The sequence below is a fragment of the Miscanthus floridulus genome, chromosome 10, assembly GCF_019320115.1.
Source record: "Miscanthus floridulus cultivar M001 chromosome 10, ASM1932011v1, whole genome shotgun sequence".
NCBI lineage: Eukaryota > Viridiplantae > Streptophyta > Magnoliopsida > Poales > Poaceae > Miscanthus > Miscanthus floridulus.
This window is the reverse complement of record NC_089589.1, coordinates 94461582-94476748: the sequence shown is the minus strand read 5'-3', so window position 1 is coordinate 94476748 and position 15167 is coordinate 94461582. Positions and strand designations below refer to the sequence as shown.

The 15167-nt window shown below is 44.3% G+C and overlaps 1 protein-coding gene across 1 annotated transcript; it reads left to right on the top strand.

The window, feature by feature from the left end:
- The first annotated feature begins 496 nt into the window (after nucleotides 1-496).
- LOC136489062 (bisdemethoxycurcumin synthase-like) lies at nucleotides 497-10575 on the top strand. Its single transcript, XM_066485798.1, has 4 exons — nucleotides 497-569; nucleotides 5459-5588; nucleotides 7412-7575; nucleotides 9542-10575. The coding sequence occupies exons 1-4, from the start codon at nucleotides 497-499 to the stop codon at nucleotides 10573-10575; spliced, it is 1401 nt and encodes a 466-aa protein (XP_066341895.1).
- Nucleotides 10576-15167: the final 4592 nt, after the last annotated feature.

Below are 15167 nucleotides of genomic sequence, written 5' to 3'. Positions count from 1 at the left end.
CGGGTACAATGGAACCGGCAGCGATTGCTTTTTACTGCTAAGCCTTAGTTCTAGAAAATTTCGAAGAATCTATTTACGCGATATTGAAGGAACCTATCATTTTCGGCTCAAAACACCACCTAGCTGTGATATATCACTATCGAATTTTTGTATTAACCCAACAATGTTTTCTACTATTGGATCTGTGAGTTCGTCAAAAACCTAGAGACCGCCGGCATATATATATTGGTAGGGTTTTACGTTAATGGAAAAATGAGATATTTTATTATTTTCGGAATTAATTAATTTCGTGAATAAAATAATTCCAAAAAAGTCCAGAATTATTATTTAAGCCTCGAAAAATACTCCAAAAACTCCAAAAATTTAGGAAAAATTCTTAGAGATTTTGGAACTTGAGGGCTCCAAATAAAATATTTGGGGCTCATGAAAAGATATTTTGGAACATCTAAAATTTAGATTATGCCCCATACAAAAATGGGAAGAAGTTCCAGAAGCAATGAATGATCGTGTAAATGAGCTTGAGAGTGAATTGCAAGCTGAGAGGATGGATCAGCAGGACTGCGATCACAGTTGGCTGTTGTGCAAAAGCAATTAGAGGATTAGAAAGAGGCAGCAAGGAAGAATGAAGAACCAGCAAAGAAGAACGAAGAAGAAACTAAGTAGTTGAAGCAGCAAGGCCTTGAAATCCAAGGTTTCCTTCGTACCTTGTTTGGCAACAAGTTTGCATCGCCTGATGCTCAGCAGTAAGTTGTCTAACTTAATTAGGTAGTATTTTGGTGGCATATGTGTCTGGGAGGCTAAGGATGCTATTTTGGTGGCCCTTGTGCTGTTGTCCTGCTACTGCTACTGCAGTACCGCTACTGCTGTTGAGCTGCTACTTCTGCTGCCGTTGTGCTGCTACTGCTATGCTGCTGCTGCTGTTATAGCAGCAAGTTATAATTTGATAAGATTTTGAGAATTTGGATGTATGTTGAATTGGTGGATGGATGTAATGTATTGCATTTTAAGACTTGTGGAATGCTTGTGATATCGCAATCATGTGGACATGTTTGATTCATTTGAATCTGATTTTTGTATGGGCTGAAAATTTTATGGATGCAAATGTATGTGCTGAAATATTGCATATTGTATGGGCTGAATTTTTTGTGGCCGAAAAAAATGTATGGGCTGAATTGTGTGGGCTAGAATAAATGTATGGGCTGAAATATGTGAGCTGATAAAAAATATATGGGCTAAAATATGCGGGGTGAAAAATTTGTATGGGCTGAAATATGAGGGCTGAAAAAATATATGGGTTCAATTGTGTGGGCTGAAAAAATAGTACGGGCTGAAATTATGTGGGCTGAAAAAATGGGCCAAAAAAACGAAAATGATAAAATGGGCCAAGCAATATCATCCCAAAAAAACTTGTGGCCCATGATAAGGTTGGCTGCTATGTGGGCTTTAGCAGGCCAAAATTCATTTTGTGACGTTTTTTTCCTGCCATGTCAGCATTTGATCCTACGTGACATTTGCTCACGTGGCAAGGCCTAAGATTTTGTGACAACAAACAAAAGTCATAAACCTATATGACACTAAAATCCATTGTCATAAGCTTGTGACAAAGAATATACAAGCGTCACATGATCACTTTGTGACGCTAGTTTTTTTATGTTTGAATTTTTGAAAGTCATAAATCTTAAGTTGTGACAATAATTCCATATATTTTGACACAAATAGAATGTCAAAAAACCACACGTCTTGTAGTGTTTGGAAAGCTCCAAACGAAGGCTTTTACTGGGAAATAGGAAATTTGATTATAGAAAAAGACGAAGATAAGTCGGAGAGACAAGATCGTTGAACTAAACGTGTTTTGAAAACTTTAAAAACTCACATAAACCAAAGTCAAGCAACAAGCAACATCGCATCAACAAAAGCCCGCCATATTAATTTAGAAAAATTTGGAAAACCAATTTTTTATATCTAAATTTGCATAAACTTACACTAATCTTGGTAAAATTTATATCAACATTAAAATCATTTATATTGTATAGTATTTTCTATTCACAACCCAAAATTGAAAATTTTGGGGTGTGACAGGCAATTTAGATATAAATTTGGGATGCTAGTTTGATTATCTTTCGTATTAGCAGTCATGGGTAATTTAGTTGCAAATTTATGGGCTATTTTATTATTTTTCACAATGACACAAGTGGGTAATTTTTATTAGTGATAATGATTAGAGTCTACCATATTAAAGGTCAAATATTTTCTAATTATTGTGAGAAAATCTAGGATTCATCTTTTTTTGCAAGCATGTCCGATGATAATTAACGTATATACTCCGTTTGGGTCTCGAATTAATAATAGCGAGAGCATCTCTAACAAATTAGATATTCCCTCTCTTTGAAAAGCATGTATAGAAGTCCTCTTATTATTGGTTTTTCATGTTTCCTCCCTTTACACGAATACTCCCTCTGTCCCAAAACAGAAGTCATTCTCACTTCTCGATAAGTGAACTTTTTAAAACTTTGACCAATTATATATAAAATAATATTAATATTTATAATACATAATTATATCATTAGATAGATCATTGAATATACTTTCATAATAAACTTATTTGGAGATATAAATATTGCACGCATTTTGTACAAATCTAGTCAAAGCTAAGAAAGTTTGACCTGCATGCATCCCATAACATCTTTCTTTTTTGGACGTAGGGAGTACATTACCTACAACCCACTCCCCAACACCAATGTTAACATGTGGCCCCACGGGTTAATGGTATGTTTATATATTTCACTCAGCATTCCCCTCACTCACTCTCATTGGTACTTCCTCACTCGCTCCAATCTCTCTCTCTCTCTGCTCTATGGTCGATGCTCCTTCTCTCCTTTTTTTAGTGGCTAGCCCTCCTCCGTCCTTCCATCTCAGCGGGCAGCAACGATGAGCTCACCAACCCGGGTCCAAGTACTCCAACAGGCCAGGATCCCACCCCATTCCTCGTCCCCTTCCCCATGTTCTCCATCGGTGACGAAAGTGCTGTCATCCACACCAACAACATCAAGCACCATCACTATCTCTCTTTCTCTCTCTGGCGATCTACTGGTAGGGTCGTCGCGGATAAGGAGCTCGCCGTCCCACATCTGCCCAAGCTACCATCTACACTACCGGAGACCGGCTCTTTGTCGAGTGCCAAGTGGTTTGCCGAGTGTTATTTTTCGGGCACTCGACAAAGACGCCTTTGCCGAGTGTTTTTTTTTGACACTCGGCAAAGAAGCTATTTGCCGAGTGTTTTTTTTTTACACTCGGCAAAGAGCTTCTTTGCCGAGTGTTTTTTTTTGACACTCGGCAAAGAAGCTTCTTTGCTGAGTGTTTTTTTTACACTCGGCAAAGAAGCTCTTTACCGAGTGTTTTTTTACACTCGGCAAAGAAAATTTCAAAGCATATTTTGAAGCAGTAAATTAATTCAAATGAAAAAGTTTTCAACTACAAAGTTGTATAACTCATCAAGATGTACAATGTTTGTTTTGGTCTTTTCTTCATATGACAAAATGAAAGTAAATTTGTTCACAAATCTAACATATCTCTCTTGTAGTTTATGAAACTACAAGAGACATATATAAGATTTGTGAACAATGTTAGAATGGCCATGTCGGATGAACAGATGACTAAACAACCAAAATAAACTTTGTATATCTCAAAAAGTTATGAAACTTTGTAATTGGCAACTTTTTGATTTGAAATCATCTGGTCATGCAAAACTGTGTTTGAATTTAAAAAAATTAAAATTTGAACTTTTCAAACGACATCGGATGGAAAAACAACCAAAATAAACTCTGTAGATCTCGAAAAGTTATGAAACATTGTAGTTGGCAACTTTTTGATTTGAAATCATCTTGTCATGCAAAACTGTATTTGAATTTCAAAAATTTAAAATTCGAACTTTTCAAACGACCTCGGATGGAAAAACAACCAAAATAAACTCTGTAGATCTCGAAAAGTTATGAAACATTGTAGTTGGCAACTTTTTGATTTGAAATCATCTTATCATGCAAAACTGCGTTTGAATTTCAAAATTTTGAAATTCAAATTTTGTAAACGACTTTGGATGGAAAAACTTCCTAAACTAAAAGTATAGATCTCAAAAAGTTATGAAACTTTGTAGTTTACAACTTTTTTATTTGAATTCATTTAGGGCCTCAAACAAGCAATTTACACTCGGTTCAGTATAATATGTTGGGAACTAAAACGGAATCCAGAAACAAGTGACAGTGTGGTGTAGTAGTAGAGAAGGTTCGCGCGTAGGGGAGGTCGCGGGTTCGAATCCCGTCGGCCGCGTTGCTGCGAAATTTACGCGAAAAATGCCGGAGATGGGTGGGAGCTGGGCGGTGGGGGCCTCCACCGATTAAATTTTTTTCCATTTTTTTCGGGTTTTTTTTCGGTTCCAACTTTGCCGAGTGTCGGGCACTCGACAAAGGCTTTGCCGAGTGTCCGACAAAAAACACTCGGCAAAGACACCTTTGCCGACCCATTTTTGCCGAGTGCAGCACTCGGCAAAGCTTTTGCCAAGTACAAATTGGGCTTTACCGAATGCTCCTGCACTCGGCAAAGTCACTGAGTCCGGTGGTGCTAGCTCATCACATTCGCTCATGCTCCCTCTCCCCGTGTCTCTTTTGTTGCATAGTCCCTGTAGGTCGTGTTGGTCGACCTCACTTTCATGATTCACCGTCAAAAGAGTCGTCCCAACACAGCTAACAGCTTAGACATGGGAAGCGGATGCGTCCCCTTCACTTGAGGGAGAGGAGGCTTAATCTATATCTATTCTCTTATAAAGCTAATCTATACTACATGTTCTATCTCAACATATGAGACATTCACATCATCTTTCACTAATAGTCATGTCATACCACTAACTTCCAACCTCTTAAAGCAAGTTATCCACGTCAACTCAAGTTCTATCTCAACATGCAAGTCATCTACATCATCTTCCACTAATAGCCATGCCATACCACTAACTTCCAAGTTCCAACCTCTTAAACGCCATCTCAAGTTCTATCTCAACATGAAAGACATACAAATCATCTTGTACTAATAGCCATGTCATGACACTAGCTTACAACCTCTTAATGCAAGCTGTCCACGTCATCTCAAGTTCTATCTCAACTATATCTCTTATAAAGCTAGTCCCCACTACATATTATATCTCAGCATGCAAGACATCTGCATCATCTTTCACTAGTAGTCATATCATGCCACTAACTTCTAACCTCTTCATACAAGCTAACCACGTCATCTCAAGTTCTCTTAATGCATGCAAGCCAGCTAGTGTTGTTTAGTAAATAGATGTATAACAGTAAAATAAGGTAACATACGGGTACGCACCGCTATTTAAGGGACCAAAACCAGCAGAGCCTCGCTCAACGCAGTATATATACAGGCTGCTGCTCTATCTCCATCGTCATATATATCTCAGACGGACCCTTCAGCCATCGTCAACGTCGTCACGCAGCCATGCAATCGGCGAGCTTGGCACGCGGCAACAGCCGCCTCCACACAGCGGCTGCAACCTGCCCTTCCATCGCCCTTCGTCCTGGCAATCTAAGGTAACTAGTGTAGTACTACGGAGCTGTCAAGTGTGTGCATGTCTTGATTATCTGAAATTTTATTCTTGTTATATATATACATTCAGCAGTATTTCTATATTGAATTAGAATCGATGGACGTTTAATTTGCTTTTTTTCCCCTATCTACAATCGTGAAAGATGTGGATCGCCGCTACGGCTGGTATGTCCGCGCCTGGTTGTGGCTGCAGCCGCGAACGGCGGCGTCCGCTCGTTGAGTCCTACATCAGCAGGGCCAGCTGATCAGCAGGAATCTCACAGGTCCGCCAGAATATCTCTGTATGAATATCACCGATTGTCTCTTCCATCTTTTGCATATTTCTCTTCTCAATTAACGAACGACAGGTGACAGCTTTACTAGCTGAGGGAATAAGCAGTATAGCCGGCGCACGTTGGCGGAATCCATCAGCTATCATGTATGGAGAAGTCGCACAGCCAGCGGAAGGGAGTCATATGACTTTTGGTGGCACCGGACGGCCGGTCACCGCCTCACCGGTGTGAGCGGGAAGGGCATCGTGGGCGGATGGCGGCATGGGATGTTGGGATGGGAGCGAGGGAGGGACGGCACAATCTGCCTGGAGTTAGTATGTGACGAAGGGGCACTAATTATGGCGACCAAAATCGCGCCAGAGCCTAAAACACCCATGCTATCTGCACCAGATTAGAGCATCTCTAGCACTACTACCTAAAACAGGTCTCCTATTTTTTTATGCAAAGGTAGCCACATATTTTGATACCCTACTCATTTTTTTTGATGTTTCCTCCAGCAGCACTACCTAAAACAGGCACCCCAAATCCATCCTAGTAGTCTACTAGAGAATGACATGTCGGACCTACATGTCATCCTCTTCCTTCTCACATCGCCGTAGAAAAACTCGGCCATCTCCCTGTAGGCTCGCCATGGCCTCCGGGGAAGAGCCGACGGAGGACGTGGGAAGAGCTGATGGGGGATGGGAGAGGAAGCCGGCGTGGTGCTCCCTGGGGACATGCTACGGCCTCCTGCGGGGCGCTCCCTGTGGACTCGCCATGGCCACTAGCGGGTCGAGCATCCTCCGAATGGAGGCAACGGCGGGAGGTCGTGGCGGCTGGGAGGATGCACGACAGGCCGGCAGTGCTAGAGAGGAGTAGTGGACCGGGGGCAGCGGCGACGGACGCACTCGCGGGCGGTAGCTCGCGGAGGGAAACTGCCAAAAAAAAATTAGGTAGCTTTCTGTTGGACCAACAGAATTGGATAGTGGAGGGGAAAAGTAGTGGGGCCAAAAAAAAAGTAGGGGCCCTAGTACGTACCATGTTGGTGTGGATTTTTTTCTCCTCCACTCAAAAGTAGAGTAGGGCCTTGTTTAGGTAGCCTGTTAAAGATGCTCGGCTCACAACCCAAATTTGAGGAAGAGATATTGGTTGGTTTAAGGTGCTGTTAAATTTGAGAGGTTGAGTAGCAAAATGGCTGGAGGAAGACTGTTTTTATACACCTTAATGTTTATTATATAGGGGTTTAAATAAGAATGCCCTTGGCGATTATTAGTTTGTAATATTTTCATTCATTCAAAAGAGAAGGGCATGCAAGAAGCACAGTACATGCTGTTTGGAGGCCCGGCCAAACACATCAAACTTTAGCCAACAAGTCCGCTCAGAATCTTTTTGAAAATATATATAACGATTTTATATATTTGCAGACCCTGACTAGAAAATTTCTACCATAAATAAATTTAAAGATTTCATAAAATTTCGGAAGAGAATAGTAAACGATAACTTTTTGTTTTCTTACGTAGATTTTATTTATAAATAAAAATGCATGTTTGTTGCAGCGAATTCCGGCAGCAATGGCGTAACGGCGGCCCTGCGTGTGTGCTCGGCGTCGGCACAGCTAACCCTGGCAACTGCATTCAGCAAGATGACTACACTGACTGGTACTTCCGTATCACCAAGAGTGATCATCTAACACACACCAAAGCAATCATGAAGAAAATGTGTAAGTGATTTACTTTATTCCATTCTCATGTTATATACAGTATCTCCTTGTACTAGAATTACCATATCAGATGACTGCACAAAAATAGATACGGGAGTAGTTGAGTAGTACAACACTCTAAAATAGTCTCACAAACGACTCTGCTTACTAGCTGAATGCTAACATAGAAATGCTTCTACAACCACCAGGTGAAATCGTTCAACCGGTAAGTTGAAAGAATACGTTATCATCAGCATGTCAGTAGAGTTTACTCTATTTTTTTGTTGTTGGTGTAGTATTGAGGCCAGAGGTTTAAACAGCATTTAAATGGTAAATTCAGGGCGACCATGTCGTTTAGACACTAAGGCCTTTGTTTGGATGTAGTCGGATTCGCATCAATCCACATGTGTTGGGTGGATTGGGATGAAATTTAAACTAAATTCCACTCCAATCCACCACAATACATGTGGATTGAGGTGAATCCGATAACATCCAAACAAGGCCTAAATAGTTTTCACCATCTAAACCGTAAAAAAATGGTCTGAGTGGATGGATTAGCGAAAAATATGATTACATAGATCAAACTGCCATTCTATTTAGTCAGTAGGAGGATTTGTGCACCCAGTCAACTTGCACAACGAGTTCAACATACTAGTCATTCTCTGTGCCAAGATGATATCAAAGCCGACCCTCTTTTCCTGTGCGTAAGCATAAGTAACAGTACCAAACGCTTGGTTTCAACCTCCACTCCCTCACGTCATCTTCTACCTCCTTTTTATCTTCAATCTCCATCCCATCACCCACCCCACCCCACCCCATTGCTGCCTGCCTCACCCACCACACGGGCTAGCGGTGTCCCCCTCACCGGCCACGCCATCCACCAGCGTCCATGCCACCAGCTGCGCCGTCCACAGCATGCCCACTCTCGCTCCTCCTTCCCGCCATCCCCGAATCTCAATCAGAGGAGCAAGATGCCGCTTTTCTCACCCTCACCACTGGCTTTTCCCAACCGGTTGTCCACTGCCGCTCGCTAGGTGGCACCCTCGCCGCCTTGCTCACTGCCCCACAAACCGCCACAATCAGACCCATCACTTCTAAGCAAGGAAGACACTAGAGATGTACCAAAGCTGCAACCCCTAACCCTAATGCTAAACTCTACTACCATATGCCTCCACTAGCCACGCCACCCACCACCCACCCCGCCACTCCACCCCAGTCCTCCCCTAACATGATTCCGAGCCGATGAAGTGGCGCACACCACCCATTGTCTGTCCAATCGCTCATCAATATCCGTTTGCGCGTTGGCAAAAGGATATGGCGCTTGATTTTTTATGAAGCGATGGAACAATGTCTTTTCCGAAAATGGTTCTTTGTCGATCCAAAGACTACTAAATGATCAGAAGTGGGCATGGAGATGCACCTTGGTGCCTTGTGGTGGTTAGGGGCTTGTGGATTTATGCTATTATAGGAATTAGCCATTACTCTCTCTGTCCAACAAAAAAAGAAGCAATTTTCACTTCCCAATGAGTTTGACCAAATTTTTACAAAAATATCACTAAAATTTTGATACCAAATAAACAACATTAGATTAGTTATGAAATATATTTTATGGTAATCCTATTTAAAGATATAAATATTAATACTATTTTCTATAAATTTAGTCAAACTAAAGAAAGTTTGACTCATCGCAAACCTACAATTATCGCCTTCTTTTTGGGTTGTTAGGCTTTATTTGGTTGTGGCTATTCATTTTGTTACAAGGGCATGAACATATTAATATGAAATTACAAGACACGGATGTAACAAACAATTTATTTCTATTTTTAATACAATGACACCCAATTCTGTGCAAGAATATGCAACTGGTTTTGTGCAACTTAGTGTGGTATTAGAGCCAAAGGCGACGACCTCTCGAGTGAAAAGTTTAGCAGCAACGATGGCAATTATTAATGCACTTACCATGGTGTCTTGTTTACATGTCTCTCAGGTGAGAAGATGAAGGTAAAAAAACGCTACCTGCAAGTCAACGAGGAGCTCTTCCATGAGCACCCCGAGTTCTTGGATCCTGCAGCCCCAACTCTGCCCGGCAAGCTAGCCGTCGTGGCCAATGTTATGCCAGGACTTGTGGCTGCTGCCGCAGAGAAAGCCATCGCCGAGTGGGGCCGCCCGGCCGGAGACATCACCCACCTCGTCTTCGCCACCAGCACCAGCGCCCAACTGCCCCACATCGACCTCCGCATCGCATCTCTTCTCGGGCTCAGCGCCACCGTGCAGCGCACGGCGATCTGCTTCCACGGCTGCAGCGGCAGCTCCGCCGGGCTCCGCATCGCCAAGGACATCGCCGAGAACAACCGCGGCGCGAGAGTCCTCGTCGCCTGCGCGGACATGTGGAGCGTCATGGATGGCTACGCCGCCGTCCCTGACGCCGCCCAAGAACGCTACGGGATCATCGGCCGCGCCCTTTTCGGCGACGGCGCCGGCGCAGTGGTCGTCGGAGCCGACCCGCGGGCAGGCGTTGAGCGCCCGATCTTCGAGATGGTGTCGGCGTCGCAGGCCACGCTGCCCGGCACGGACCGCGCGCTCGCCGCCGAGCTCACGAAGGACGGCATGGAGTACCGCCTCGAGTTTGGCGAGCTGGCGGCGCAGGTCGGCGGCAACATCGAGCGGTGCCTGGTCGACGCGGTGTCGCCGCCGCTCGGCATTGGTGGTGTTGGCTGGAACTGGAATGGCCTCTTCTGGGTGGTGCACCCCGGTGGCCCCGCGATCATGGACAGCTTCACGGAGGCTCTAGGGCTAGAGCCCGCGAAGTTGGCGGCCAGCCGGCGGGTGCTCAGCGAGTACGGAAACATGACGGGCCCGACTACGATTTTTGTCCTCGACGAGGTGATTCGCCGTGGCCAGCGAAACCACGAGGAGGGGAGCTGCGAGTGGGGGCTCATGGTGGGGTTCGGCCCGGGGTTCACAATCGAGGTGATGGCGTTGCATGCGTGCAATGGTGAGTCAGTCCGACACCAAGACTGAAGAGTAGTTTGTACTTTGTAGTGGGAGCCATTGCGCGGAAAGGGAAGCTGGAAACACTGTTGTTCTTCCCACTACATTGATAAGTCACAAGAACAAGATGTTCAGTCATCAATACATATATGTTCATGTTGTGTAACTAAACGCATGCATGAATTCTACATGCCTCACGGAAGCAGCCTTTTATTTGTGTGTCAGTACGTTTACTTCTTTCCTGTGAAAAGAAATAAATAAACTATGCTGTGTGTTTTGTGTCATCTTGCTTTGCCAAAATATATCGTTGCTACAGATCAAATCATAAGTTTGGTAGTGGTGGATAATCTTTCGGGCACTTTAATTTTGTCACCTATTAACCTGGTAGTCTATATGTAATTAATATGGAACATTCTTTTATTGGCCAAACACTAAGAGCATCTCAAGAACTACTACCTAAAACAGGGCCCTAACTTTTGTATTTGGATGGCCACCTATTCTGGTACTACTCATTTTTTTTTGCTGTTTCCTCCGGCAGCACTACCTAAACCAGGCCACCAGATCCATTCTAGTAAAGAACGACATGTGGGACCCATATATCATCCTCTTCCTTCCCTCCTCATCATAAAAAAACTCAGCCATCTCATCGCTGAAAAGAGCCGCCCTCGCCGTAGGGGCGTCCACCGCCGAGAAAGGCCAGAAGAAGCCGGGCGACAGGAGGACGTGCCGAATCTGCCCTCACCGGAGCCGAAGAGGTTGCCGACGGTGGTGGGAAAGGGGCCGGTTGTGATGCCCTCACTCACCGCCTTGGTGCCGCTGGACCAGGTCGGACAAGCAGGAGGCCACCTGGATAGGGGAGGAAGGAAGCCGCGTTGGCATGGAGAAAGGCGGGGGGGGGGGGGGGGGGGGGGGGGGGGGCGAACGGATCCGGCCTCACTGGACCTGTGGAAAGCGGTTGTGTCGCCCTCACTCGCCAGGTTGGTGCCGCTAGACCCGGGCCAGACAGGGAGGAGGCTGGGGCCGACCGGATCCAGCCTCACTGAACTTGTGGACGACGGTCACGGCGGCAGAAGGGCGCCGACGAGGTGCCCAACAGGAATAAGTAGTGGGAGGAGAAAAGTATGTGTCCAACAAAAGTAGGGGCTCTATTAGGTAGTCTGTTGGAGGGGATTTTTTTTGCTCCACTACTCAAAAATAGAGTATGGGTCATGTTTAGGTAGCCTGCTCGAGACGCTCTATGATATAATAGATTTCCCATTCGCTTGTGACAGTAGTGGGTTGATGATAAGGTTACCCTTGGATACCCAGTGTCTATACTTAAACGGTTAAACATATGCACTTATATTGTTTAGGGAGGGGTATGGAGATTGACCATTTGTTTATGAACTTGATTGTTGCATTTGTTATGTGCATATTCATATGCTTTCTTGCATCTGCACAAGTTTTTAAAATTTGATATACATACTTTTGTGGTGTATGCTAATTATAGAACTTGAATGATGATTTGACAACTAGCTAGCATGCATATATAGGTTGGTATCTAGATTCAGAATTTTTAAGTGGTACTAGAGCCTTTCTTATAATGTTGATCTCATGAGGTATCTAGTGTTTTTTGATGCATCTAGCTAACCATGGTGCTAAGGATGGTTGTAAATGTGCACGCCAATTGGTATCGCGCTTCAAAGGTCCATTCTTTACTCCTTAATATCATTTAGTAGTAATTACTCTCCCACATTTCATATCAATGCATATGTGCAAGCTTTAAACCAAACACACGAGCACATATGTAGGGGGAGCTAATACTACCAATTCGGGTTTGTAGTACTTGCCCAAATCCTTTACAGATGGCAAAATTGCTTAGCAAGCAACTCAAATCCAAAAATGAATTTAATTCATATCTTTATGAAGGTTGTCATCAATTACCAAAAAGGAAGAGATTAAGGGGCTATTTGGTTTGTAGCTTGGCCTAGGGATGCTCGTCCAGGCTTGTCCATCCGACCACCAGCACTCAAAATCGATGTCCTAGGAACTGCCTGGCCCAAGCACCTTTGCCAGGGTTAAAAACCAAACAACCCCTGAAAGCCCTAGTTTGGTTTTGGCTAATTGATGAAACCTATTAGACTAATCCTATGCTCTAAGTGCATAGATGAGATAGGATGGTCCAAGTCCATGGTGGAGCTAGATGGCACTCATGGTGATAGAGATGGCCAAAAGATGATGATCAAGTGCTCCAACATGGAAAAGAAGAAAGAGAAAAACAAAATGCTTGGGCTCAAGGCAAAGATATATGCTAGGGTATTTGGTTTTGTCAGCCAGGACACAATAGAGTGCATGATCGGGTTTAGGATAGATAGTAATAGTATTAAGAGAGGTGATCTTATGGCTAACGCGATTATCTAAGTGCCACTTGGCACTACCGGAGGCAGATTCTTTGCCGAGTGCCACTTGGCACTCGGCAAAGGCTGATATACACTCGGCAAAGGGCACTCGGTAAATAGTTTATCGGCAAAGACCTCTTTGCCGAGTGCATTATATCGGGCACTCGACAAAGGCTTTGTTGAGTGCCAATCCGACACTCGGCAAAGAAAAGTGGCCGTGACGGCGAGCGCCACCGTGACGGTGGCTTTGCCGAGTGTCAAGGTCAAGCACTCAGCAAAGGTAATTGATTTGCCGAGCGCCATTGACTTAGACACTCGGCAAAGGTGGCCACTTTGCCGAGTGTCTTGTCGCGACACTCGGCAAAGTGGCGACCTTTGCCGAGTGCCTGGATCGTGGCACTCGGCAAATCTGTGATGTTTGCCAAGTGCAATGGCCATTGCCCTCGGCAAAGCATGTTCCCAGGTAGTTCCTAGATGGTCACTTTGCCGAGTGTCAAGGCCATTGCACTCGGCAAAGTGAATGAAAAACAACCTTTTTTATTTGTTTTTTACATCCCATCCAAACAAACAGAAGATATATATAACAAACGTCACCAACATCACATATATATCATCAACAGCACATATATATCACCAACACCCCATATATATATCACAAACGTCACATATATATCACAAACGTCACATGTCTCACAATATATCACAAATAAATACACAAGCAATCCAAGTGCTCCATCATCGTCAACCACAATTGCAAATAGAAGTATCATTAACAACCACAAGTATCATCACTGATTTGGTGAAGGATTCGCTGAAGCATGAGGATCGTTCGATGTCGCCGATTGATTCTGCACAAAGGAGAAGAGATTGCATGTGTGAGACAAGTTAAATATATACCATACATGAATAAAACTTTCATACTCCACTAGGTTTGACCGTAAGCATGAACATACAAACTAAAATATTTATACTCACAGGAGTAGAATAGTGAGGTGGAGGTGGAGCGAATAGCGAAGGTGGCAGAGCTACACCCGTAGCGGCGCCAAGACTTTGCATGTACTGAAGAATCTCCGCCATCCTCCGCTGCTCGGCCTCCCACTCGGCCTCCACCCTCTCCATCTTCGCCTGCATCTGCTCCCATATCCTCCTCTCTTATTCCAGCTGGGCCTACAATATATTCACCCCAATGTTACAATAATACAAAGAAAATGTATGAAAAAACCAATGAACGATGAATAAACTAGGAATAACCTCTAGTGCCTCCACCCGGTGGTGTGAAGTGTCCTACTGAGGTTGTATGGCTGGGCTCCTGCTCGTGCTGCTTGCTCGAATCTAGGAGAGACTAGGAGTAGTGGCACATATGTTGCTCTCCATATCCCACAAAACCACCTTCTGGATTGACCACGAGACCATCTATCTGTTCACGAACCTCGGCACCAGTCATTATCGATGGTGCAGGGTCTGTCACTACGACACCTTTCGTAAAGTTCTTGATGTCTCGTCTGAATGCATGGTCAAGAGGGAGGAATTTCCGATGTTTGTCGAACGATGAATACTTACCACCCTTCTGAAACCAAATGAACCTCAGACCTTCCTTGCATACTGGACATGGAAACTTCCCGTGAATACACCTGGCGCAGAATATCCCATACGCCAGGAAGTCATGCAGGGAGTAGTGGTACCAAACATGCATTTTGAAGTTTTTCTTTGTAGCTCGGTCGTATGTCCATACCCCTTCCTCCCAAGCATGGACCAATTCATCAATCACAGGCTCCATGAACACACCCATATTATTCCCCGGGTGTCCAGGAATTATCAACGACAAGAATACGTTCTGTCGTTGAAAGCATACGCCGGGGGGGGGGAGATTGAGGGGGATAACGAACACGGGCCAACATGTGTATGGGGCAGCCATCATTCCATAAGGATTGAACCCATCTGTTGCTAGTGCAACACGTACATTACGAGCCTCTTTAGCTTTCTCATGATGAATGCCATCAAAGTGGGTTCATGCTTCACTATCGGATGCATTTTTGTGCCATGTCATCTGTTTCGCGGATTCCTCGATCATGTATAGCCGTGGGATCCTCGGTATGAACGGAAGGTGCCGTAGGATTGTCACGGGAATGTCAAGCTGCCTCTTCTGGCCATCACCAGAATCTACCTCCAGGAACCTAGAGGATTTATACTTTGGACAGTACTTTGCTTCGACGTATTCTTTTCTAAATAGGACGCACCCCTTCG